Below are 25,510 nucleotides of genomic sequence, written 5' to 3'. Positions count from 1 at the left end.
CACCACCACCACCACCACCACCACCACCACCACCACGTGGTTTCACCAGCATGGAGGCTTCAGATCATCTGCTTTTCTCATGTGGCAGCTTAAGGCTGCAGTGCAAGTGAGGGGAGCGAGAGAGCGAGCCCCTCCCCGATTGCCTCTTCTAGGCTAGCCTCAGAAGCTCTGCAGCAGCACTTCTGCCACAGTCTTGTTTGTCCAGCAGTCTCAAAGCCTGCTGAAGTTCAAGGGAAATTGGCGTAGATATCACCTCTTGATAGCAAGTGTATCAAAAAAAAAGAAAGAAAAGAAATGACAGACATGTTTGGAGACCACCACACTTCCCACATCCACATCTGGACACTGTCCTTGGCCCCCATCCAGATCACCCCTCCTGCTGACAGTTCAGAACCCATCCCAGGCTGACATACTGACTCCCTTGAGGCCAGAGCTGAAGGTCATAAAGGTCTGGAGGAGCCTGGGTGGGGATAGTAGGGGCTGGCCTTGGGACAGGCACCCTCTCCTCAGGGTGAGTGTAATCCATTCCCATTTCTAACCACGTGTGTTGAAGCCCCAGCTTTGTGTTTCTCATCATCCCGTGGCCTGCAAGTAGGAGACAAAGCTCCTACAGAGCATGCAGGCCTGGAGAAGGAAAGTAAGCTACTCAAACTCACCCAGACCCGACTGTGTGGAGTTGGGGGCTAGAGGTATCTCACCTCAGAGTCCACGTGCTCCCTGGCCTTCCTGGGAGTATGTGTGTTTGGGAGGTGGGCAGAGGCAGGCAGCACAGCTGAGTGGGAGGGGAGAGCGCTTTCCTCCTCCGTAGTCCCTGTGTCACTTGCACTCAGATACCATGGAAATAGGGGTCACAAAAATGCTGCAAAGGACAGGCAGCGGGCTGAGGGGGCACTCTTGGCCCCATTATTCTGTTTTTCAGCCACAAAATAGACCCCACTTTTTACCTGTAGGAAGAGAGCATACCAACGAGGAGTGTCTTAGGGACCCCAAGGTTCATCTGTAGGCACAAAGTTTGGGGTATGGGGCTGTCAGCTTCTGCTGGTGAACTGAAATTTCAGAGTTGAGATGCGAGAGATGCGCTTCAACTAATTACAGTAATAGCTGCCGTGATTGAGCACTTAACAAGTGCTAGATAAGTGCTGTGTGTACATCATCTCATTTAACCCTCATCAAAGCTCCTGAGGTCAAGATTGTTGGCCTCATTTGTAAATGGAGAAACTGCACCTCAGAGATGAAGTACACTGCCATTAGATCACTCAGTAAGTGGCAGGACAGGGATTCAAGCTCAGGACTGCCTGCCTCTGAAGCTCAGCTCCCAAACAGGAATGCTGTGCCAGGGACGGTCCCACAGCACACCCTCTGCCCCCTGCCACATCCTCAGCATTTCAGCAGTGCACTCAGTGTGCTTTGACATAATAAATATTCATTGAAAATATTGGTGCTGCAGATGCTGGCACAAGCTGCTGAGATGCCATGCTGTGTCCTGGTAATTAAACCCTTAGTTGCATTGTCATATTCACAGTTGTCAAGGTCCCCAAACATCCATCTGAATTCAGATGGGAGGTAAGAACACGTGTGATGCTTTGGAGTGTGTACAGATTTCCGTCTGCAGGTTTCCCATCCCTGCATGGATAACCCTTTATTTTCCTGGGTAATTCTTGCTATGCTTTTTTTTTTTTTTCTAAACCAGCACTTAAATTAGCCAGAGAAGTCTAAATGCTGCTTTTCTCCATCACAAGCTAGTTCAGAAACAACTTTGATGCTGTTTTAGGTATTGGAAAACTCAAGGAGAAAAGGAGGAGGTACCTGTGTGAGGTTACTCAAGGACTCACTTGATTTTTATTTCAGTATTATGTCTGATATCAGGAGAGTAATCCCTCCTCAAACTCGATTTTTTTATATATAAAGTGCTAGAATCTGAAAATTCCTTCCCTGTTCATTTTATGCAACTGTATAAAAGAGGCATAATTGCAGGGTGGCATCTTTAGGAAGCGACTAGGAAAAGCGAAGAAGAGATGAACGTTTGGATGGGGATTCATCATTGGAGAAATGGCTCTTCGTATATAAATGTTCAGAAAGAAAAGATAATTCACAGATACCTTGTTGAAAGTCCAAGGGCCAAAACCCTGAAAAGGTTAAAGAGGGTATAATCTGTAGAGATCAATTATTCAGCATCTATTATTGAGAACTGTAGCGTATTATTCATGGTTCCTTTTTTTGGCATTCAGTCTTGTTAGATTATTTTAGTGAACACGGAATATTCATGCAGTTGTTCACAGGCTCATTCGTGACTTCAGTTTTTCTGAACTGTTTTTCCATCATCCATGCTGCCCTCCACCCTCACTTAAATATCACCACCACCACTTCAGCTCTTCTATGGCAAATCCTTCTCTTTCGGGCTTTATTCAGGAGCGTAAGCCTGTAAATTGAGGCAGGAGTAATCCATGCAAATGTCTTTACCTAACATGTGAAATGAGTGAAGTTACCTCTGCTGTGTGCCAAGCACATACTCTGTCTACTATGTTGGGTATGGAGTTAAATGAGATATGGCCTTTGCCCTCAGGGAGTTTGCAAAGTAGCTGGAAAATAGACAATTTTTGTCTTGTTAGTTTCTAGCTACATACCAAAGTCAGGCAAATTCTTTTGATTTTAAGTAATAGAAAATTCAACTCAAACTGGTTTAAATCAAAATATAGGAGAGATGGGATAGAATGGGTCATACACTCTCAAAATACAGAGGTAATTGGCTTCAGGCATGAGTGGGTCTGGACATTCACAGGAGAGCACCATCTGCTCACTGTTTCTGTGGTGGTGAGATAGCTTCTGGCTACCCTGAACAGCTTAGCAATCCCAGCAGATAAACAGTTATTGGGATTTTGAGTCATTTAGGCATTTCTGAAACAATTGCTCAGGGAGACTGAAGATACTTATCAGCCTGGCCTGGATCAGATGCCAGTGCCTAGAGCTGGGAAGAGGGGTCAGCCCCCTTTGTATGACATGATCTGAGATTTGGGGGAGGGGAAACTTCAACAGAAAAATGTGTTACCTAAAGAAGGGACCACAGAAGGCAGGCAGTTAAACATAACAGAGTTCTGCTATGTGCATAATGAATGGTTTATTCCATACAATATCCTTAAGGTTAGCTGGGCATGCTCAAGGGATATCGTTAATCATCAGAATTGCCGCCTTCTGGACAAGCAACGTCCCTTCAGTCCAAGCCAGTCTGGATTAAATAGACCGTGATTGTAACCCACAAAAATCTGACCTGAATTTGCTCTCCATTGCAGTGACCTGGACAGAAATAATATCACCAGGATCACCAAGATAGACTTCGCTGGGCTCAAGAACCTCCGAGTCTTGTAAGTAGTTGATGGCTCTCGGGTGCGTTTTCATTTTTAGCTCTTCAGCCTTGCAAAAAAAAATGTTCCACTGCCCCTGACACCACACTCCCAAGCTCTGGATAACAGGAATTCACCATTCTGCAGCAGAAAGCCCCTCATTAGTGTACTCACGTGCTCACAGGTATCACAATCCGTGTCTAGATGCTGCTGGCTGAGCTAGATCGATGGAAGAACTTAGTTCCAGTGATAGGGAAAACGGAAGGCTATGAACGAATAAATCAGCATGCCCAGCTTCTAGGATGACAGCGATGTCAGGTTGACTCACCATGCTTCCCTTCCATAGAGATGATAATTTCGTCTCCAGCCTGTGCATTAAAAGAGCAATCAGGACAAAAGTTATCTGTCTTGTAGCTTAATGGAGAGGAGGGGAGGAGAGCATCAGAAAGGGTCAGGGACCTTGCTGAACACCCACAGCTTTGCAGACAGGTAGCAAAATTTGAGATGGGCGTTGATGGACTGGGGGAGCAAGGAATATTAGGTTTCATTGCTGAATATTGAACACTTTCATCCATCCTTAAGTCTGTGAGTGATAAGAAACTTCCCAAGTGCTTGTCTGTTGAAAAGTCTAAGACATTCAGAGGTACAGGAAAAAGCAATTTAGATCATTTTTTTCCTTCTTTACTTGGTTAATTTTGACCCATATACATGGCTCCAGGCAAGACGTACAGCCTGGGCCAATTGGCCACCGCCTCGGTATTTGTATGCCATGGAATCTTAGCTGGCAAATTGTTCCTAGAAGTAACAGCTAAAGTCTTGGTACCTGAAGCTACCTCCTTTTTACTAATAGCCCTATATAATACATAGAATGAATTTTGTACTTGGTTCAGTAAGTACTGGTCCTGATTCAGAATTAGCTACCCATGAAACCTTGGGCAAATTACCTTTCCTCCTTGGGCCTCAGTTTTCTCATTTGCAGTACAGAGAATACGTAGTTAGAAGTATTTTCAGCTCTCATAGTTACACGTGTAGTGCTTCATTGTTTTAACATTTTCTGATTATTCTCAGGATTACTTGTGAAGCATTAATTTTACAACATTGTTTTTCTTTTCTGATTGAGTTGTTAGTAATGATGATGGACCTGATACTTTGATGGGCCCAGCACAGTATTACACAGTGGTAACAAACAAGGTGGGCATTATTATGAGCCCCTGTTTGTAGCAGAGAAAACCAGAGGCATGGATAGGGTAAGTAGTCCCAACTCTACATAGCAGGTGACTGAAGGAATTGGAATTGGAACCCAGACTCTGTGTTTTCTAACCTCCATGCAGTGCCACTGTGTATTCGCGTTATAGAAAGCTGAGAAAACTAAGACAGTGATAGTCTCCCCATTTTGTAAATGCAGCACTGTTAATGTGGGGGCTTGTCTGAGCTTCTCTTATGTACACATGTGTGGGGACATGGGGAATCTGAATCCTGGGCCTCCAGCTTGCAGATGCCCTCCACACGGACATGTTCTCCATCTTTGGTCTCAAACACTCTCTTCTCACCAACCTCAAAGGGAAGGCACACCCCGTGCCAAGTCTTTTGCCTCAGCAGCCATGTGTCTGTCAAGTGACTGGTAGTTCTGACAAGGGGTGCGTGAATCAGAGTCGAGACTGGGATCAGGGTGGGGGAATTCCATGGTTCAGTTTTAGGGCAATTGTTATTGAAGAGGTATAGGTAACAACTCCTGATTCTATGTCATTTGCCAGGTTAACAAATAGATGCTCGTTTACCTTCTCACTTTATTTTTTTAAAATTTATTTCCCCTGCGTCTGTGAGAGATTACAAGTCAGAAATTTCACCTAATGCTTCATTTTCTAACAAAGTCAAAAACAACCCTTTGATTTTCTTAGCATTACATCAGAAAGACTAATAAAAACTCCAATTTTCGTGTCTGCTGTCTGCAAATAGAAAGTTTAAAATAATCACAAAAGATTGTTTTAGTATCCCCTGGATGGTCTGCAACATTCCTTTGACTACAGTTTATCTTTTCAGTTAATTGGTACATTCCTCTTATTTTGATAAGCAATGCCAAAAAGCCTTCCCCTAACCCCCCCACCCATAGACTATTAATATACTCTGTTTCATTATCTTCCTTATCAACTCAAAGACAATCCCATTCAAGTGGCCCTTTATTACTGTGAAAGAATCTGCCTGGTGGAATAGCTGAAATGCTTTCTAACTAACACCAATAAAATATCCAGACATTTTTACCATATTTTTCCTCAATCTATTCTTTTTAGCTGAGTAACCTAGACAACTATCTTTTTTTAAAAGATTTTTTTCACACCTTGGCACATTCCCCATATCTGTTTCTTATTTACAATTTCTAGAGAAGCTAGAAAAGATTCAGTAGTCTTGAATAATTGGCCACCCATTTCTATGTCAAACTGTTAATATGGGCCAAAGCAGATAAAATGGAGATTGAGGCACTTCAGTCTCAACCCAGGGCGATTTTCCCCAAACGAAGAGCATTTAAGGAGAAGATGGAAGAATTGCCCAGGACATTTTTTTTTTTTTCCTCCCATGGGGTGGGAGTAGGAAAAAGTCTCTTCTGATGGTGTAAATCATGTTTCATTTCTTGGTAGTCTAAGGGCTCTGCTATGTGCACAATGTGGGAGCCAGCTTTATCCCAAACGGGGTTAATAAAGTTAAACTCCACCCCAGCCATCATCACAAGGGGGGCGATTTCTGATCCTCATCCAGTGCTAAAGCTAAAAAAAAAAAAAAAAAAAAAAATTGCAAAAGAGCTGAAAATGAACACAGGCTCTGTTCTAATTCAGAACAGACTCCATCCATGGACAGCCCTTCTAGATGTCCAGCCCCTCCTGGATCCCCTGTCTGAAAATGTGGGGAAGGTATCAATGGCTTTTAGTGCTTGCTCCTGGCTTGCATCTCAGCCCAGAAGTCTGGATGGGAGGGTCTTAGCTCATTCGTTCACTGATCCATTTATTCATCAAACATTGATTTGTGGAGCCTCTGATTGCCAGGTTCTAGGCTGGACTCTGATGGAACTAGGAAGTAGATCTGGAAGGGACGTAGATACCTGGCAGTGAGGGTCCCAGCAGAAAAGAGGGCAAATAAGGAGAGTGAAGTAAAGACTTATTTAGAGGTGGGGGCAAGGTGAAGATAAACCTAGAGGAGATAGTGCAGTTCCTTGAGGCCAGAGTCAAAACGGGGCCACTACGGTGCCCTGGGCCTCAAGGAGCACAGGGAGGAAGTGGTTTTCAGAGCCTGGCAAAAGTAGGGACTGTTTGACGGGAGCTGTAGCCTTAGGTAGAGGGATGCAGTCAGCCTGAAGTGGTTTGGCAGGGATGGAGAAGGGTAAATCCCCCAACCACAGTCTTCCTCCACCCTCTGATCTCCTGCTGGTGCCTCTCTTTGGCTGAACCTGACAGGAATTCAGAAGTCAAAAAACTTCTTGATGGCTAGGTGCAGTGGCTCATGCCTGTAATCCCAGCACTTTGGAAGACCGAGGCGGCTGGATTGCTTGAGCTCAGGAGTTTGAGACCAGCCTGGGCAGGGCTCCCCAGGCTGGGCAACATTGTAAAACTCCATCTCTACCCCCCACCAACAAAAATTAGCTGAGCGTGGTGGCATGCACCTATAGTCCCAGCAACTTGCACCACTGCACTCCAGCATAGGTGACACAGTGAGACCTTGTCTTAGGAGGAAAAAAAACCCAGCTTCTTGATGAAGCCAATAAAAGTCAACTTTCCACGGCCTGCACAAGGTGGAAACGGTGTATCTCATATAGATATCCTTGCATCTCTTCTATTCCCCTCTCTGAAAGAAACTTGAAGTGTTGTTAGATTCATTAGCATAGAACTAAGATTCATTATAGAAGGGGTGAGTTAGGCTCCCTCGGTGGCTCACGCTTATAATCCCAGCACTTTGGGAGGCTGAGGTGGGTGGATCATGAGGTCAGGAGATCGAGACCACAGTGAAACCCCGTCTCTACTAAAAATAGAAAAAATTAGCCGGGCGTGGTGGCGGGCGCCTGTAGTCCCAGCTACTCAGGAGGCTGAGGCAGGAGAATGGTGTGAACCTGGAAGGCGGAGCTTGCAGTGAGCCAAGGTCGAGATCACGCCACTGCACTCCAGCCTGGGCTACAGAGCGAGACTCTGTCTCAAAAAAAAAAAAAAAAGAAAAGAAACCCAGAGGGAATGTGGTACTTACAATACCCTAGAGTTGCTCCTTGTTATCTAGCAAGGAAATAATGACTACAAAGTCTATGATTGATTTGATTGGTGGATGGATAGTAAAAACTTAGCTCAGGAAACCCCCAGTCACTAGTGTTGAAGTGGGACCCTATTTAGCATGATGTGCTAGTGTGAGACTATTAGCATTCCAAGGCCCTCCTTGCATATGGTAGAATGGAAAAGGAAGACGAGAGAAGGGAAAAACTTTTTTGTTTGTTTGTTTTTCGAGACAGAGTCTTGCTCTGTCACCCAGGCTGGAGTGCAATGGCGCAATCTTAGCTCACTGCAAACTCTGCCTCCTGTGTTCAAGTGATTCTCCTGCCTCAGCCTCCTGAGTTACTGGGATTATAGGCACGTGCTACCACGCCCAGCTAAATTTTTGTATTTTTAGTAGAGATGGTTTCACCTTGTTGGTCAGGATGGTCCCGAACTCCTGACCTCGTGATCTGCCTACCTCAGCCACCCAAAGTGCTGGGATTACAGGCATGGGCCACTGCTCCAGGCCTTTTTTTTTTTTTTTTGGACACAGAGTCTTGCTGTGTCACCCAGGCTGGAGTGCGGTGGTGCCATCGTGGCTCCCTGCAACCTCTACCTCCTGGATTCAAGCAATTCTCCTGCCTCAGCCTTCCGAGTAGCTGGGATTACAGGCATGTGCCACCACACCCAGCTCATTTTTGTATTTTTAGTAAAGACGGAGTTTCACCATGTTGGCGGGGCTGGTCCTGACCTCCTGGTCCACCTGCTTCAGCCTTCTGAAGTGTTGGGATTACAGGAGTGAGCCACCGCACCTGGCCAACATTTCTTAAGCCTCTAATCATATAGCAGAACCTGGGCTACATGAGTTACTTATTTTATTTTTGTTCTTGAAGAACTTTTGCAATGTTTTATTTTCTCTATTTTACAAATGAGGAAACTGAATCTCAGAGAGGTTGACTAGTTAACCCACTCTTATATTATCAGCTAATGTGCAAGCAAAACAGGGCTTCTAAACTAAATCTGGTACGCTCATCAGAGTGGGAGTCAGAAGGCCCACCCTACCTGGCTGTGGGAATTGGCATAAATAATTTCTCCTCGGGCAAGTCTTTTAGCCTTTCCCTTCAATCGTTTCTATAGCTGTTAAGTGAGGAGCTTGTGAGGGGCCAGAAGTAATAGAAATGTGAGAAGCAGAGCAGATGAGGACATGGCAAACTGTGGGGCTGGGTACCCTCCCCTGACAAGTTCTACTCCTGGTCAACTGATATTTGGAAATGTGAGAGCTGATTTTTCAAAAGGAGTTTCTTTTGTGGGGTATGGGTGTGTATACATGTGAAATATCCTGATTTTCAACTGTTGGCGACAAATTCACAAAAATGTAAAATATCAAGCCCAAACAAAATACAGTTACCTGTCCCAGACACATGTACAGTTGGCATGTGCCATGGCCCAAAGTCTTCTGTAGGTTTTCATTCATTCAGTAAGCGTTTGTGAAGTGCCTGCTGTGCTAGGCAACTGTGTTAGGACTGGGAGTAGGATGATGGGCAGAATGTCTATCTTCTTGCTCCCTAGGCACAGTGGAGAGAATAGACTTGGGAACTAAACACAAGGGTCCAAGTGTTAAGGCTGAGAAGTGCAGGAGGTTATGAAACGTCTAATAGGGAGAGACTGTCATGGAGCATTCAGTTTGATATGAAGATGCAGCCTTCCCAGCTTCCCAGGTTGCTCTTCCTCTCCATCTGCCATTTGTTTAGGTGCTTGTGCGCACCTCTCCTCCTGTGTAATCCAGAGGAATCCACAGCCCTTCCTAAACTCCACTTTCTAAAGAAACATTCTCGGATCACAATGCATCCCCGCTAAGTCCCATTCAGCCACCATGTGCAATCTGTGTCATTTCCCAGCCTAAGGTCAGCCCCCAATGGAAGCTACATAGCTTCATTGCTTCTCTTCTCTGCTGTTCAGCTCATCCATTTAAGTGGCCATTTTTTTTTAAGTTAACGAAACAAACGTTTCATTATATGCTGAATTCTCTGGATATACTGCATGCATGAACCCAATTCACTCATACAGAGTGTTTAGGATTTGTAATCACCTGCTTGGAGGACTTAGGCGGGTGAGTGAAGCATGTGGCTGGAGGGAGGGAGCCTGATCTTTTAGGACCATCATCATGAGGTTGGGATTAGCTGGACTCTCGGTGAGGGGAGTTGCTGGGACCAGGCTGGTTTTCTCATGGACAGCTAATCGTTTCACAATAGCCTCACCCTTTCTACTAGGGTGAGCAGGGAAGGCCCTTTTCAATGAAGTATTTTTGAATCCTTGGAGGAGGGAGCTCCCAGGGAAGAGATGCTGAATCTATGTGTGGTTTTTATAAAGAGCAGCTTTTACCTCTTCCTTTTCTGTGCAACATCCTGCAGTGCTTGGGGGGACATTTGCTGAGAACATTCTTAAAATAGAGGCATGGAAACCAATCTGTCAGGTAGAAGTGTGCAGGCGGCAAAACCCTGGTTACCGTGACACCAAGCTGGGATATGAGTTATCTTGTCCCATCAGACTGATCCCAGTTGAAGGGACCCTGACAATCATGGGAGGGGCTGAGTGACCATACTTGCATGGCATGAAGCCTAGTATGAGGGTCCCTGAGCCCAGCTTTGTCCTTAGTCATTGCTGTCTCTGTGGTTATAGGCATCTGGAAGACAACCAGGTCAGCGTCATTGAGAGAGGCGCCTTCCAGGACCTGAAGCAGCTGGAGCGACTGTAAGTACAGCACAACCTCCTTTCTTAAAGTGTTTATTTAATTTTAGTGCCTTTTTTTTGTAAATTGGCCTTATGACCTTGTTTAAAAAGGTCTCCAGTGTTTTAATAAAATGTTTGCTATTATACTTAAGGCACATTAGATGCATGTTAAAGAAACACTGAGATCTACTTACACTCCTTTTCTGTAAAAGTTGCTAGAATCAGCTTCCAGGGTTTGTTTCCCTTCGTCTCAGGCTTGAATTCTGTCTTGGTACCTGTATAAGGGGCTGGTTTTTAACCAAGTATAAGCCTTCCCTTCCATGGAGGAGGGAAGCCTGCAGTTACCCTGTCATGAAATCCGGCATCAGATACTCCCTACTCCTCTGCACGGGCAGAAGCTCCCTCCTGAGGCCCTCTCCTCCCTGAGTGTTCTCTGCCCCACTCTTGTGGGAGAGGAAGGACTGGTGAGTGGGCGCAGCCTTCAGTGCGCTTGTATCTCCTGTGAGTGAGCATCAGCCTGTGTCAAGAAGCCCCCACGTTTCCACGAGAGAATGCATTGCCAGTGGTTTAAAAATAGGCCACTGTTCTGACTCAATGAGAGGGAGAGAGGAAAAGGGATGGGAATGGAAGACGGTTGGAGCCTCCATTTGTTTTGTTGATGAATACTTTTGCAGAAAACTCTTGGATGACTTTGAGGAGGGCTGCTCAGATGGTTAAGTCGGCGACTTCACCTTTCCTCTGTTAATCACATCTGGCAGCTCATAACATCTGGATATTTGCTTTCTGCCCTCTGAGCAGGGATTGTCCCCAAGAGCACTTAGTCATGCTGGTGGGTGGCTCTCTTCAAAGTTCTCTCTGAATCTTGGTTGCCCTGACATTTCAGCCTCTTTCTCCTGCAGTTGAAAGGATGAAGCTGGAACAGCTCACAGCTCTGCCAGCTTCCTTAGAAGAACTGTGCTCTGTTTACCTGTCTAGTTGCCATATCTCATTTACAGAGGTGGGTTTGGGTAAGGTGGCGTGCCTGCCCCTGACTAGTTAGCTTTGAGATGTGCCATCTCTTCCCCCGGAATCAATTTATCTGGGGCCACATAAGAACAGCGAAGGTCCCCATTGCACGTCACTCAGTATTACCCAGAAAAATGCCTTCCTCCCTCTCTGTTGTGTGAACCGTCTCATTCATTGTTCCCCTTCTGGGTCAAATCCCAGCATATGTTCTGCTGGTGTTGGTTTGAAAATATGACATTTATTTCTTGCAAGGGAAAATGGTTATAAAAAGACTGAATGTTGTCTCTGTTTACACGTTTATTTTTAAGTTTCTTAACTCTCAAGTTCTTATTTAGACCAAAGAGAACATAAAAGTATTTGTTGAACCTGATTCCTTTGTATGAAATATTCAGCATTTCTACAGAAAGATCAATACATGGTCCTTTGTGAAAAGGCCACTCCTTAGTCTACTGATTAGAAGAGTAAAGAAAATTCCCAATTCATTAATTTCCTTGTTTTGGGGAAGGAACTAATTGAGTACCTTGGACATGCCAGGAACTATGCCAGTGTTTTACATGCTATTTGTATTTTTTATTGCCACAAAATTCCTATGAGGTGTAATTACTCTCATTTTGCAGATGAAGAAACAGACCCAGAGAGACTGAGTCAAGGAATGGTCAAGAGGGGAGCCAAGATTCAAAGCCACTTCTGTCTGACATGAAAGATGATGTTATTCCATACTCATGTGCAGCAGATATTAGATGAAGTGTGATCTTTAGTAAGGGCCCTGAGAGTAGCCTCTCACCTAAACATTTAACTCCAGGGAGTATCGGTGAAATATTTTGGCAAAGCCTCTTTTCTTTGGCTTGGTGAACAAGGCTGAAATACCCATGCATGTCTGGGGAACTGAATGGATTACAGTTGCAGAGGAAACCTGATTATTTCTCCGTGTTGGTGTATTAGGTGCGTAATGCTAGCTGCTGTGCTAGATAAACCCTGAAATCTCAGTGACTTAACGCAGTGGACGTTTACTTCTTATTCATCTAAAACTCAATATGGGCATTGCTGATAAGGCCTCCCTTCTCCAAGTGGAGACTCAGGGACAAAGTCTTCTTCCTCTCCGCGACTTTACTTACCCTCCTTAAATCTTGGCTTTCAAGGTGACAATGTTTGTCTGCATCAAGCCAGGAGAAGAGAAAACACCATGAAAAATTTCACATGGGAGGTTTTCAGATTTCAAGAAGTACATGTCACTTCCAGTCTCACATACTTTGGGCTAGAACTCAGTCATGTGGCCACAGGAAACTGCAGAGGATGGAGGAAAGATGGTTGAGCTGTGTGCCCAGGAAGTAGAGGAAACAGGCTTAGTGAACAGCTAGCCAATCTCTGACTTCTACTGCAAGTGATCTGAAGAAGTACTTAATCAGGAAGAAGATTGGAAACACAGGCAACTGGGTTCATATACACAGTTGAATAGTCATTCTCATAATAACTTTCAGTGTTAGCAAGAAGGGATGTGTGTGACATTAATCCTGATTGGCGTTAATCTGGTTTTGGTTATTCGTTCTGTTTTCATACAGACGTGGGGATGTAGAATTGGAAAACATAATACATTTGCTATTAACAAGATGACGGTGGATTGTGCCATCTCTAGCTCTTACTCCTGGCTCACCTTATCTGTGTCTCTGTATTTGGTAATAGATAAATCTTTATTGATCATATTCTAAGATAGAGCCTGGAAATATTAGGGGTTATGATACTTCATTTCTGGAGGGTTTATTTCCACTCTGAGTAGTCATTATTGGTTTGTTCTCTTGGGTCTTCCTGGGAAAGGAAAAGGAAGTCTGTTCTCTGGGTCTCAATTCAGAATTCCCTATTCCTCCGTGAAAGGACCCCATGCCTCTGGTGGAGTTAGGTGCCCCTACTCTCATAACACAGGTGTCTTCCTATCACAGCACTTATGACACCATATTTTTATTTTTTTATTATACTTTAAGTTCGAGGGTACATGTGCATAATGTGCAGGTTTGTTACATATGTATACTTGTGCCATGTTGGTGTGCTGCACCCATCAACTCGTCAGCACCCATCAACTCGTCATTTACATCAGGTATAACTCCCAATGCAATCCCTCCCCCCTCCCCCTCTCCCGGTGATAGGCCCCGGTGTGTGATGTTCCCCTTCCCGAGTCCAAGTGATCTCATTGTTCAGTTCCCACCTGTGAGTGAGAACATGCGGATGACACCATATTTTAATTCCTTGTTTTCTGGATTGTTTCTTCTCAAAACCATGAATGTTGAGGTCAGGATTCATGTCCCATTTAGCTCCTAATCTCACAGCCTTGAGCAAGGCATGATAGTAACTGCTTGAGGAATATTTATCAAAACACTTGAGTTTTTGTCCTATATAAGTGATTCTAAGCTGGGCCTAATTTTGTCTTCCAGAGGACTCTTGGTAATATTTAGATACATTTTTAATTGTCACACCTGGGAGATGCTACCTAACAGATAGAGTACAGGAGTATCTCTAAACATCTTTAAATGCACAAGATGGCCCTACAACAAAGAATTATTCAGTCCAAAATGTCACTAGTGCCAAAACTGAGAAATTCTGCTCTTTAACTATCCTACGTCAGATAGCATGTCAGGCACTTTACGTATACCATCTCATGGAATCTATGCGAGAATATTATGAAGTTAGAATTATAAAATGTGATGTGATAAAATATAAAACTCAAAGTATAACCTATGAAGTACTTTGCTTAATATATTTACCTAAACCTAATTTAGCTAGATCTCACTTCAGGTTTCCAGAAAGTGGATGGGATAGAGGAAAAAGTTAAACCAAGAGGAAACAAACACATTTTGTAGGTGGGATATTCTTTGAGAGAGTTGCCCTAGTCTTTTCAAAAAGTCAATGTCAAGAAAAACATGGGAGTCAACTTTTAAGTTCAAAAAAAGCTTAGAATAGAATAGAAGCAGTACCACAAAATTGGAAGGGTCAATGGAATTAAAATGTTCTAAGATCCTTAAATTATTCAGGAAGTCATAGTGCTAATATTTATTGCCTTATTAAGACAAAGATGTATGTTGAAATCTGTAGCATAGCCTCTAAAAAAAATAGTCAAAAAATTATGATAGTCTGAGGGAAAAGGAGTACAGTATGATACAAAATATGTAGTTAATTAAAATGAAGGATAAAAGAGAAGGAAAAGGAACATAGAACAAATAGAAATCAACAGTAAGATGATACATTTAAACATGAATATATCATATTACTTTATATGTAAATGCACTAATTCTTCAATTAAAAAGCATAGATTGTCAGAGTGTATTTTAAAAATACCAAACATATGCTTTTTACAAAATAATAACATTAAACATATGGATAGAGAAAACTTGAAAGTAAAAAAATGGAAATGATAGCATGAAAACACTAACCGAAAGGTTAGTGTCACTCTATTAAAGATAATATAGAATTTAAAGAAAAAATATTAGATATAAAGAGAGAATTTTATAATGGTAAAATAGGAAATAAACCAGGAAGATATACCAAATCTGTATTTGTATGTGTCTAAAAACATAGCCTGAAAATATGGAAAGCAAATACTGACAGAACTAAAAAAAGCAGACAAATTTATAATCACAGTTAAGATACACTTTTTGGTAATTAATAGAACAAGGAGATACAATTCTTAGTAAAAATATAGAATATTAAATAACAATATTTTTAAACCTGATGTAATTGATATATAGAGAACACTCAAAACAACATAGAATAGAAATCTTTTCAAGGGCATATGAAAGTTTTATTATGTACTGATCTAGAAAGCAAGTCGACACATATCAAAGGATATCATATGGAGCATGTTCTCTGACAGCAGGAATAATCAAGAAGTTAATTTAAAAAACTAGAAAAATTCAAAATATTTGGAGATTGAGTAATATACCTCAATACTCTGAGTCGAAGAACATACTGCAGTGGAAATTAGAACATATTTTTCTGAATGTTAATAAATATATAATGTATCACAATGTGTGGATTGCAGCCAAAGCTATGCTCAGAGGAAAATGTAAAGCCTTTAAGCTATATTATTCAATTTATGGTATATATTATGTATAGTACATATTTTAAAAGAAGTACATATCTTGATTAAAATATTATTCTTACGAAGTTAGGGCAAGAACAACAAAACAGAACAAAGGAAATTAAGAGCAGAAGTATATGAAATAGAAATGAATGTATAATAGAAAAATTCTAAAAAGCCAAACTAATTCTTGAAGCACCTAAAATTACAGACACTGACAAGACATATCAAAAAACAAAAGACTAAATTACCAACATGAAGAATAAAAAGGGGGATGTAACTATGGATATTATAAACATTAAAGTGATAATAAGAGCAGCCTTTGGACAAGTTTATCTCAATGATTTTGAAGAGTCAATGAAATTGAAAATAGAAACAGGAAGGGATAGAAAATCTGTCTTATATCAATTAGAGAAATTAAATATTTAAAACATTTCATCAAAAAATCTAGGCTCAGATGGCTTTAGCAAAAAATTCTAACAAAGTTTTAAGGAATAAAATATATCAACTTAATACAAACTAATTCTAAAAAAGAATGAACATTTGTCTATTTAGCCAGCATAACCTTGAGAACAAAACCCAGTAAGGACATTTCAAGAAAAAAACATAAACCAATGTCTTTCATGAATATTTTTACAAATTTCCCAACAAAATACTAGCAAATGAATTCAGTTATATGTAAAAAGGATAATATATTCTAATGAAATTTGGCTTATTCAAAGAAGGCAAGGTTGGTTTAATAGTGGAAATTTCACCTCTCAAATAAAAACATGCTGAACAACTAGGATAGCAAAACCAAAGATGTACACAACATCTACGATAAAATTAGTTGGAACAGTAATTCAGTGAATCCCCAATAGATGGTTTCAAGACTGTTGTGGTATCTCATCTGTGTGGGAGAAAGCAGAGGGAAGACAGCTACAGTTCTTAGGACCCTGAGAAGAGTGCATACCTTAAATTACCCATCTCTACTCATTGGAAAACACAGTGGCCAATCTGAGAAAAGCTGCCAAATATAGAAGAGAGTTCTATCAGATCCAATTCATGTTCAGTACAAAGGAACCATGATGTAATAATGACTGATAATACTTGGAACATTCTGTGGCTTATACATTCTTCAAACGAAAATGAGGCTCTTTTCCCAGGAAAGGTCTAACATTGGTAAGAAACTTCTGGGAGTAGTTGATCAGAAAAGGAACAATGGTAGAAATAAAATGAGAACTCCTTGAGAAGTATGTTAGAATTCACCAGAAGAGTCAAATCTTGGAAAATACAAGGCCATGTTTCTCACTGCTTTGCAAAAATAAGAATGAGCTCTAGAGTCTTAAAGCTGGGGGGGGGGAAGCTATTTCACCCCTCCATTCTAAAACTACAGGGAAGTTTATTTCACTTAAAAAATAAGCAGTTAAAAGGATTATGATTGAAGCCCATATAAAGGTTTTTAAATAAGAAAAGGTATGAGAAGCATAACTTTCTTAGAAACAATGAAAACATAAAAGGAGATACCCACAAAACCAATAAACTGTAATAAAATAGTTCAAAACTGGCAAGAAGAATTTAAGAACACATAAATTAGAACAACACAAATCTAAATTTTAAAAACTCAGAAATTTAATAAGAGAAATGTAGGCTTTGAAAGGAGGGGTGAAGAACTCAAAGAACTTAACAATAGAAGTACTTCAAAATAAGTATTGCCAGTACAATACTGAAGAAAAACTAACTTGTAGAAATTACACTATCCAGTTTCAAGACTTACTGTAAAGCTATAGTAATCAAGACAGCATGACATTGGTGAAAAATTAGACACACACATCAAGGTGACAGAATAGCAAGCCCAGAAATAGACCCATGCAAATACAGTCAACTGATTTTGTGACAAAGGTGTAAAGATAATTCAATGGAGAAAGAATAATCTTTTCAACGAGTGGTGCTGGTACAATTGGCTGTCCAGATACAGAAAAATGAATCTGGATACAAATCTTATATCTTACACAAAATTGAAGTCCAGATGATTCACAGACCTAAATGTAAAATATAAAACTACGAGGAAAATATTTTCAAAACATGTATCTGATAAAGAATTTATACGCAAAATATACAAAGAGCTTTAAAAACTCAACAGTAAGAAGATACCGCTCTCCCCCATAAGGGAAAGAAATGGACAAAAGATTCAAATAGACACTTCACTGAAGAAGATATACAGCTGGCAAGTAAGCATACAAAAACGTACTCAACATCATTTTTCATCAGGGTGATGCAAATAGGTATGTAGTGAGATACACTACTACACACCTGTTACAATGGTGAAAATTTAAAAAATTGACAACGCTAATTGCTGGTGAGGTGGAGTAACAGGAACTCTCATTCATTGCTGGCAGTAATACAAAATGGTACAGCCACTTTAGAACACAGTTTAGCAGTTTTTTAAAAAGTTAAACACAGTCTTATACAACCCAGATCTGTGGTTGCTAGAGATTCAGAGGAGAAGAGGGAACCGAAAGTTGAATAAAGCACAGTGGGGGATGGTGGGGTTTAGGATGGTAAAACTATGCTGTATGATAATGAAATTGTGGATACATGACACTATGCATTTGTCAAAACCTATAAAACCTATAAAATTTTACCACACAGAGAGTGAACTATAATGCATGCAAATTTTTAAAAAGTCATGTAGGAGAGTGGGGTATCCCAGAATGGAATGCAGACTGTGATGAATGTATGCATCAGCCTCACTGAAGTGAGGGAGCAAAGGTGCTGACCTAAGCTGTGGAAATGAGTGGAGTCTGTAAGACTAAAGGCAAAAGGAACTGCACAGAAGAACTGTACTCTAGTTGATAAATTTGTTTCCCCTGAGGGTATATGTTAGCAATTCTGAGACACTGTACATGTATACTGGAATTGAACAATAGATGGTGGATGGTGAAGATAGATTTCTTGCTGTTGAAATGGGTGGTTAGAAACAAACAATGGAGAAAGCTAGAATAATCTATGTGGGAATGGACTAGTTGAGACATCAGTATCAACTCATGTTTAGCCTACTGTAGATACTTTTATTTAATATAGATGAATATATACATAGAAACATTTTTTGATATGTGTATTTATATGAATTAATATGCAAAAAAAATTGCCTTGCTCTGGCCGGGTGTGGTGGCTCATGCCTGTTATCCCAGCACTTTTGGAGCCCCAAATCGGTGGATCACAAGGTCAGGAGATTGAGACCATCCTGGCTAACATGGTGAAACCCCATCTCCACTAAAAATACTAGAAATTATCCAAATGTGGTGGCACATGCCTGTAGTCCCAGCTACCTGGGAGGCTGAGGCAGGAGAATCAGCCTAGGTGACAGTGAGATTCAGTCTCAAAAAAAAAAAATTCTTGCTCTATCAGCAAGAGGGCCTGGAAGCAACAACACTGGGGTAGCAATGAGCCAGCACCCAGCTGATGGTTTCTAAAATCATTTTGCCACAAAAAGGAATTAAAGCCTCTTGGAAAAATGGTTTATTCTAATGGTGAGGAATGATGTTGTGCCATAAAGGGAGTGCTCAAAACAAAATGTGAAACCCAACAATTTGGGGAGTATGTCAAAAGGACTTAAAAGCAAACAAAGAATTCTTAGTGGCCAAAGCTGCAACAATTTGAGTAACAAAATAGTATTGAATTATTAACAAAGTTTAAATATCCATGGGTCCATACTCACAGAAATAAATGAGTGAATAAATAAATGGAATGAAGAGACAGATTCCATGCAGAATAATTCTAACTAATTTGTTGTGTAAGTTCTCTGCCCTCTAGAAGGTTGAACCTAACTTAAATGCGGCCTTCCTTAAATGTGGACTTCACATCGACACTTCCATCGAAAGAGTACTATGTGAAAAGGGAAGGGAGTGGGCAGTAGGTTTACAGTGGAGAAATTCGACACACACCACCTTAGCCAAGTGATTAAGGTCAGTGTCAACACTGATAAATCATTTGATACCTTTGATATGATGCAATGAAAATATTACTTCATATCTGTGATCTTCCTCCCCCAAACCCATCATCTCGCTCTTACATGAAAAATATCAGACAAATCTCTATTGAGAAACTTCCTAAAAAATACCTGAATAGTCCTCCTCAAAACTGTTTATCCAAAACAAGGGAAATCAGAAAAACTGTCACAGCCAAAAGGAGCCTAAGGAGACATAATGACTCAATGTAATGTGGTGTCCTAGATGGGATGCGGAAACAAACATCAAAAGTAAAAACTAAGAAAATCTGGGAAAAAAAATTGACTTTAGTGAATAATAAATGCAATAGGATTGCTTCATTAAGTATGACAACTGTATTATACTTACATAAGATGTTAATAAGGGAAATTGGGTGTGGGCTATATGAGAACTTTCAATACTATCTTCCCAGTTTTTATGTAAATCAAAATCTATTCTAATATAAAAAGGTTTTTTTAAGTTGACCCATGAAACTCTGACTGATTTACAGACTTATGAGCAAAATAAATGTTTTTTATGCCAAAAATACATACGTATATTTTAATCTAGATGGATTTTAAAAAGAAATAACTGGGATAAACACTGCTTTAAAAGAAATAGAAGATGGAAAGCAGTATTCTTAAGTCAACAAGAAATTAATACAGAGATAAAGGGATTTAAGAGAAAGTGAGAGTTGGGCAAAGAGGTTCTAACAAACTTAGGAATCTCTGAGGAAGAAAACAATGGAACAAAGCAAAACTGATAGTATTGATAATTACTATTCAAGAAAATGTTCTTAAAAGTTGATTAGAAAGTACCTTGTGGAAGTGCACTGAATGTTTGGAAAAGTCAACTCTGAAGGGTCAGAACAAAATATGTGCTAATAAAACTATTAAATTTTAAAGGAAAAAGTCCTTAAGCATTCAGAGACTCATAAAGAAAGAAAATTGGATTTCTTGGCTATTTTTTGATGCCAAAATCTTATGTCAGAATACAAGTGAATAACTTAAAAAAAGAAAATGTGAACAACAGCATTTCTATTTAGCCATGCTGACATTCAAGTCCAGTGACTGCAGACTACCTATTACGAACATTCAAGAACTTAGGCATCATGGTGCCCATGGACACTTTCTAAGGATTCTGCAAAGAATAAGCTTCAGGCTGGACGTGGTGACTCACCCATGTAATCCCGGCACTTTGGGAGGCTGAGGTAGGTGGATCATTTGAGGTCAGGAGTTCCAGACCAGTCTGGCCAACATGGTGAAACCTCGTCTGTACCAAAAAAAAAAAAAAAATTAGCCAGGTGTGATGGCACACGCGTGTAGTCCCAGCTACTCAGGCTGAGGCCGGAGAATCACTTGAACCCAGGAGGTGGAGGTTGTAATGAGCCAAAATTGTGCTACTGCACTCTAGCCTGGGACAGAGTGAGACTTCGTCTCAGAAAAAACAACAAAAACATCAAGCTTCATACAACCAAAAGACTGGAGAGACATTGGTATAAGGACAGACACAGTCAACGCTTCCGAAAATACTAGAAGTTGGATGCAGACATGTGACTGCGTCTGGAATTCTATGGAATGAGAGTAGAAGCGACATGCCCTTCATGACCCCCCATACTTGTTCTCTTTCCCTATGTTGGCTAAATTGACAGCACTCTAAGGAGGATGTAGAGGTACAAAGCAGAAGGATCCTGGGCCCCTGCTGACCTGTATTTGACTGTGACATGAACAACAAATATACTTTTATTGTTTCAAAAATAATGATGTAATTAATCACATTAACAGAAGAAATAAGAAAAGTCATTTCCTCTCCTCAGATACTGAAGAAAGTATTTAATAAAATTCAATACTAATTTGTGATTTAAAAGCATTTTACATATTAAGAATAAAAGGGAAGTTCTTTACCAAAAAAGCCCTACAACAAACATCGTAGTTAATGGTGAAATATTGAAAATGTTTCTCCTAACAGAACTAGATTCCTGCCATCATAGCTTCTATTAAATACTGTATTGAAAATTCTTGTTCTGGCAATGATTCAAAAAATAGGAAAGAAGGGAGAGAAAAGGGAGGGAAGAAGAGAGAGGAGCCAAAAAAACACAGAACCAAGGAAAAAGAATGGATATAAAGATTGGAATAAAACAAATTTAAATGTCATTATTTGTGGACAACATGATTGAGTACATGAAAAATACAAAATAATCTACAAATAAACTATAATAAATCTTTTTTAAATTTTAAATTCTGGGGTACATATGACACAGGTAAATGTGTGCCATGGTGGCACATTAGATTGTAAATTGTTGATAGGTGCACAAAGGTTGCATGTATCAACCCATCACCTAAGTATTAAACCCAGCACGCATTAGCTATTCTTCCTATCAGAATTCTTAAGTAGATTTCTAAGGTCATTGGACACAAGGTCAATACACCAAAAAAAAAAATATATATATATATATATATATATACAATTTCTATATACCAGCAACAAACAATTGGGAAATTTTTAAAAACTATGTTTACAATAGCACCAAAAAAATACCAATGCCAGCCGGGCGCGGTGGCTCACGCCTGTAATCGCAGCACTTTGGGAAGCTGAGGTGGGCAGATCATGAAGTCAGGAGATCAAGACCATCCTGGCCAAGATGGTGAAACCCCATCTCTACTAGAAATACAAAATTAGCTGGGCGTGGTGGTGCGTGCCTGTAGTCCCAGCTACTCAGGAGGCTGAAGCAGGAGAATCGCTTGAATCCGAGAGGCAGAGGTTGCAGTCAGCCAAGATTGTGCCACTACACTCCAGCCTGGTGACAAAGTGAGACTGTCTCAAAGTAAATGTATATATATGTGTGTGTGTATATATACCAATGCCTAGGAATAAGTCTAATGAAAGATGCACAGGCCTTAATACAGAAAGACGGACATTACTGGAAGAAATTAAAGGTGAGTCAAATATACGGAGTGTTGCATGGTGTTCATGTATTGGAATACTTAACATTGCAAATATGTCAATTCTCTCCAAATTGATGGATGGATTCAGTGCAGTCCTAATCAAAATGCCAGCAGCAGGTTGCTGTGGAAATTAAGATGATGCTAAAATTTATATAGGAATGCAAATGACCAAGAAAAGCAAAGACGATCTAGAAGACCCAGATATAGAGGGATACTTGATTTATAACAAAGGTGGCTCTGTGAGGCCACCTGGAATGGATGGTCTGTCTAATAAATTGTGCTAAAGTAATTGGGTAACCATATGGAAAACTTGTTCTGTTGATCCCTACTCATGCCATTCATAAATCAATTACAAGTGGATTGTAGAAAGATAAAATAAAGACACTTCTAGAAAATAACAATATTTTTTGGTTGAGAGTGGTGGTTCATGCCTGTAATCTCAGCACTTTGGGAGGCTAAGGTGGGTGTATCACCTGAGGTCAGGAGTTTGAGACCAGCTTGGCCAACATGGCAAAACCCCCATCTCTACTAAAAATACAAAAATTAGGCAAGCATGGTGGCATGTGCTTGTAATCGCAGCTACTTGGGAGGCTAAGGCAGGAGAATCGTTTGAACCCAGGAGGCGGAGGTTGCAGTGAGCCCAGATTGCACCACTGCACCCTAGTCTGGGCAACAGAGCAAGGCTCCATCTCAAAAAAAATAAATAACAGAATATTTTCATGACCTTGAGGTAGTTGACATTTCATAAGCAAGGCACAGAAGACACTAAAGAGAAAAGATGATTTGGACTACATTAAAATAAATAATTCACCAAAATACATTATTGAGTGAAAGAACATGTCCCAGAGTGGGTGAAGATATTGGCAGTGCATATAACTGACAAAGGACTTATTTTAGAATTGAGAAGAACTCCTACAAATCAATAAGAAAAAGACAAATGACTCAGTAAAAAAAGTTGGTGAGAGTTTTGGACACTTCACAAAAGAAGATTGAGAAATGGCTAATGATCATATGAAAAGTTGCTTAGTGTGTAATTAGTCTTTAGGGAAATATAGAATAAAACCACAATGACACATACCACATGCTCATTGGAATGGCTGAAACTTACAATAACAAGTGTTGGTGACAAGGTGAAACAACTGCATTTACCATACACTGTTATGGGAGTAATTGATACAGTTACTCTCGAATATGGGCAGTTACCAACCAGAGCTGAACATACATATACCTTCCACTCCTGGGTACATACCCTCTGAAAGACATTCACAGGAATGTTCATATCAGCACTAATTGTAATAGCCCCAGACTGGAAATAAGCCAAATACTCATTGATGTTAGAATAAATCAATAGATTGTGGTGTATTCACGTAATGGAATTGACTGGTAGAAAATGAAAACAATGCGCAAAAAAACTGCTGTCTGTAACCACATGGTAAATCTCAGAAGCATAATCAGGGGCATAAAAGAATATATATTACCTGATTCCATTTGTATAAACTTCAAAAGCAGGCAAAACTAATCTATGGTGTTAAAAGCCGAGGTGGTGTTAAGCAATGGGGAGTTGTGAATGGAGAGGGGAGCTAAGGGATTTCTGGGGCGTGTCATCAGCTGTTTCTTGATCTGGGTGGAGGTTTCATGGATCTGTTCAGTGGGTGAACATGCGTCAAGCTGTACAAATTTGATTTGTACATTTTTCTGTACGTGTTATACTTCAAAAAATTTATTTTAAAAAGAGACTCAAGAGACAGATATAACAACCAAATTTCATGCATGACTCTGAATTGAAGCTGTGAGAAAACCCATACAGATAAGGGACATTACGAACTCCACAGAGGCAGTGGTCTCAGCTGGGAAGCGATTTTTTTCCTAATCAGTGTTACAATGAAGGGACATTGAAGGAAATGACATTATTCAAGGATCTGCTGTACTTTAAAATGGTTCGGTAAATAAAATAAAACAAGGTAGCAAAATGAAAATAATTGTTGAATCTAAGTGGTGGGTATGGGATACTCAAAATACATTTATCCTTTTCTGTATATTTGACCATTTTTGTGACTAAAAACTTTTTAAGATGTATATTTTTTAAAAGTTTCATTTTTGCAGAGGAAAAAATCTGAAAGTCAGAAAGTTAAAGAAGTTTACCATTCTGAGATTTGAATCCAGGACTGCTCTGAATCCAGGTACCAGGAAAAGAAAACATAACCTTCAGGAGTTGGAAGGAAACTGAGATATTGGATTATCCAATTTCCTCCTCTTACAGAAAAGGAAATAGGCTAGAAAGGAATTTGACTTTCATGAAATTTTAATGTTGCGTGCACTTTTAAAGTTTAAGTTGCCTTGGTGTGTTAGCTCCATTTATCCAAAGAACAGAAAAACCATGACTTTTTAGCTCTAACCCAGAGTTCCATTTACTCTTTCATTAGATGTGAAACAAATGATTAGATTACATGTTTAAATGCATATGTGTGGCAAATATATTCTTTTAAATTACTGCGAGAGTTATTTTGCTCCCAGTAGAGAGAAGTCAGCTTGTGTTATGTGCATTATGTTCCTTAAGCTGATCATTCAGAGACCAGATACCCAAGCAGCCCATGAATGTGACTTTTTCTCCATTCGGCCTCATTTGTATCAACATCAAAGCCTAACCATTGTTATTAACTCAGAATTATGGACAGGCTTTTCTTTGTGAAATGCATCACCTGTGGCGTCTACACTGAAATTAGTCTAAGTCCGTGAAAAATAGCCCAGTTTCTGTGTGGGTATAAGCTACAACACCAGAGACACTACTGTTGACATACATGATTTTTGGTTGGCTTGTTTTCTGATTCCTTTTTTTAAAAAATAAAAACTTCCAGCTTGGAATGTAGTTTCCCTTAGCTCTTTAAAAATTGCAAGTCATAGTGAAGGGAAGCCACAAAACTGGAGAAATATTAGAAGGAACATAGAAACTGGAGAAGATGTTCAAGGCCATCAGAAGGCCCAGGCAAGATGGTGGACCTCTAGTGATGGGCCAGCCCAGCGAGATCCCCTCCTGCCAAACTCACTGTTCACAGGGTGCGTTGAGGGCACTGAGGCAGAGGAGGAGGAGGTTGTTGGAAAATTTAAGACTAAAACCTTCAAAGTGTCATCTAGGAGCTGTCTCCCTTGAGAACAAAACTCAAGAATATAGGCTTAGTGGTAGCAAGAATTGAAGCAGCTGAGTAGGAAGTATACCAGGGCAGTAAAGAACATGAGC

At 40.3% G+C, this 25,510-nt stretch overlaps 1 protein-coding gene across 1 annotated transcript in view; it reads left to right on the top strand.

The window, feature by feature from the left end:
- The window catches only part of SLIT3 (slit homolog 3 (Drosophila)), a gene marked incomplete at its 5' end in the record, with an annotated part of 639,532 nt that overhangs the window by 45,762 nt on the left and 568,260 nt on the right, over positions 1-25,510 (top strand). Inside the window, 2 exons of the mRNA XM_011947828.1 lie at positions 3,288-3,359; positions 10,241-10,312. Of these exons, the coding sequence (XP_011803218.1) occupies positions 3,288-3,359; positions 10,241-10,312 (144 nt within the window). The remainder of the gene's footprint in view (positions 1-3,287; positions 3,360-10,240; positions 10,313-25,510) is intronic.

Source organism: Colobus angolensis, unplaced genomic scaffold (assembly GCF_000951035.1).
Source record: "Colobus angolensis palliatus isolate OR3802 unplaced genomic scaffold, Cang.pa_1.0 Scaffold27, whole genome shotgun sequence".
In the NCBI taxonomy this organism is placed as follows: domain Eukaryota; kingdom Metazoa; phylum Chordata; class Mammalia; order Primates; family Cercopithecidae; genus Colobus; species Colobus angolensis.
This window is presented reverse-complemented; position numbering and strand designations above follow the sequence as displayed.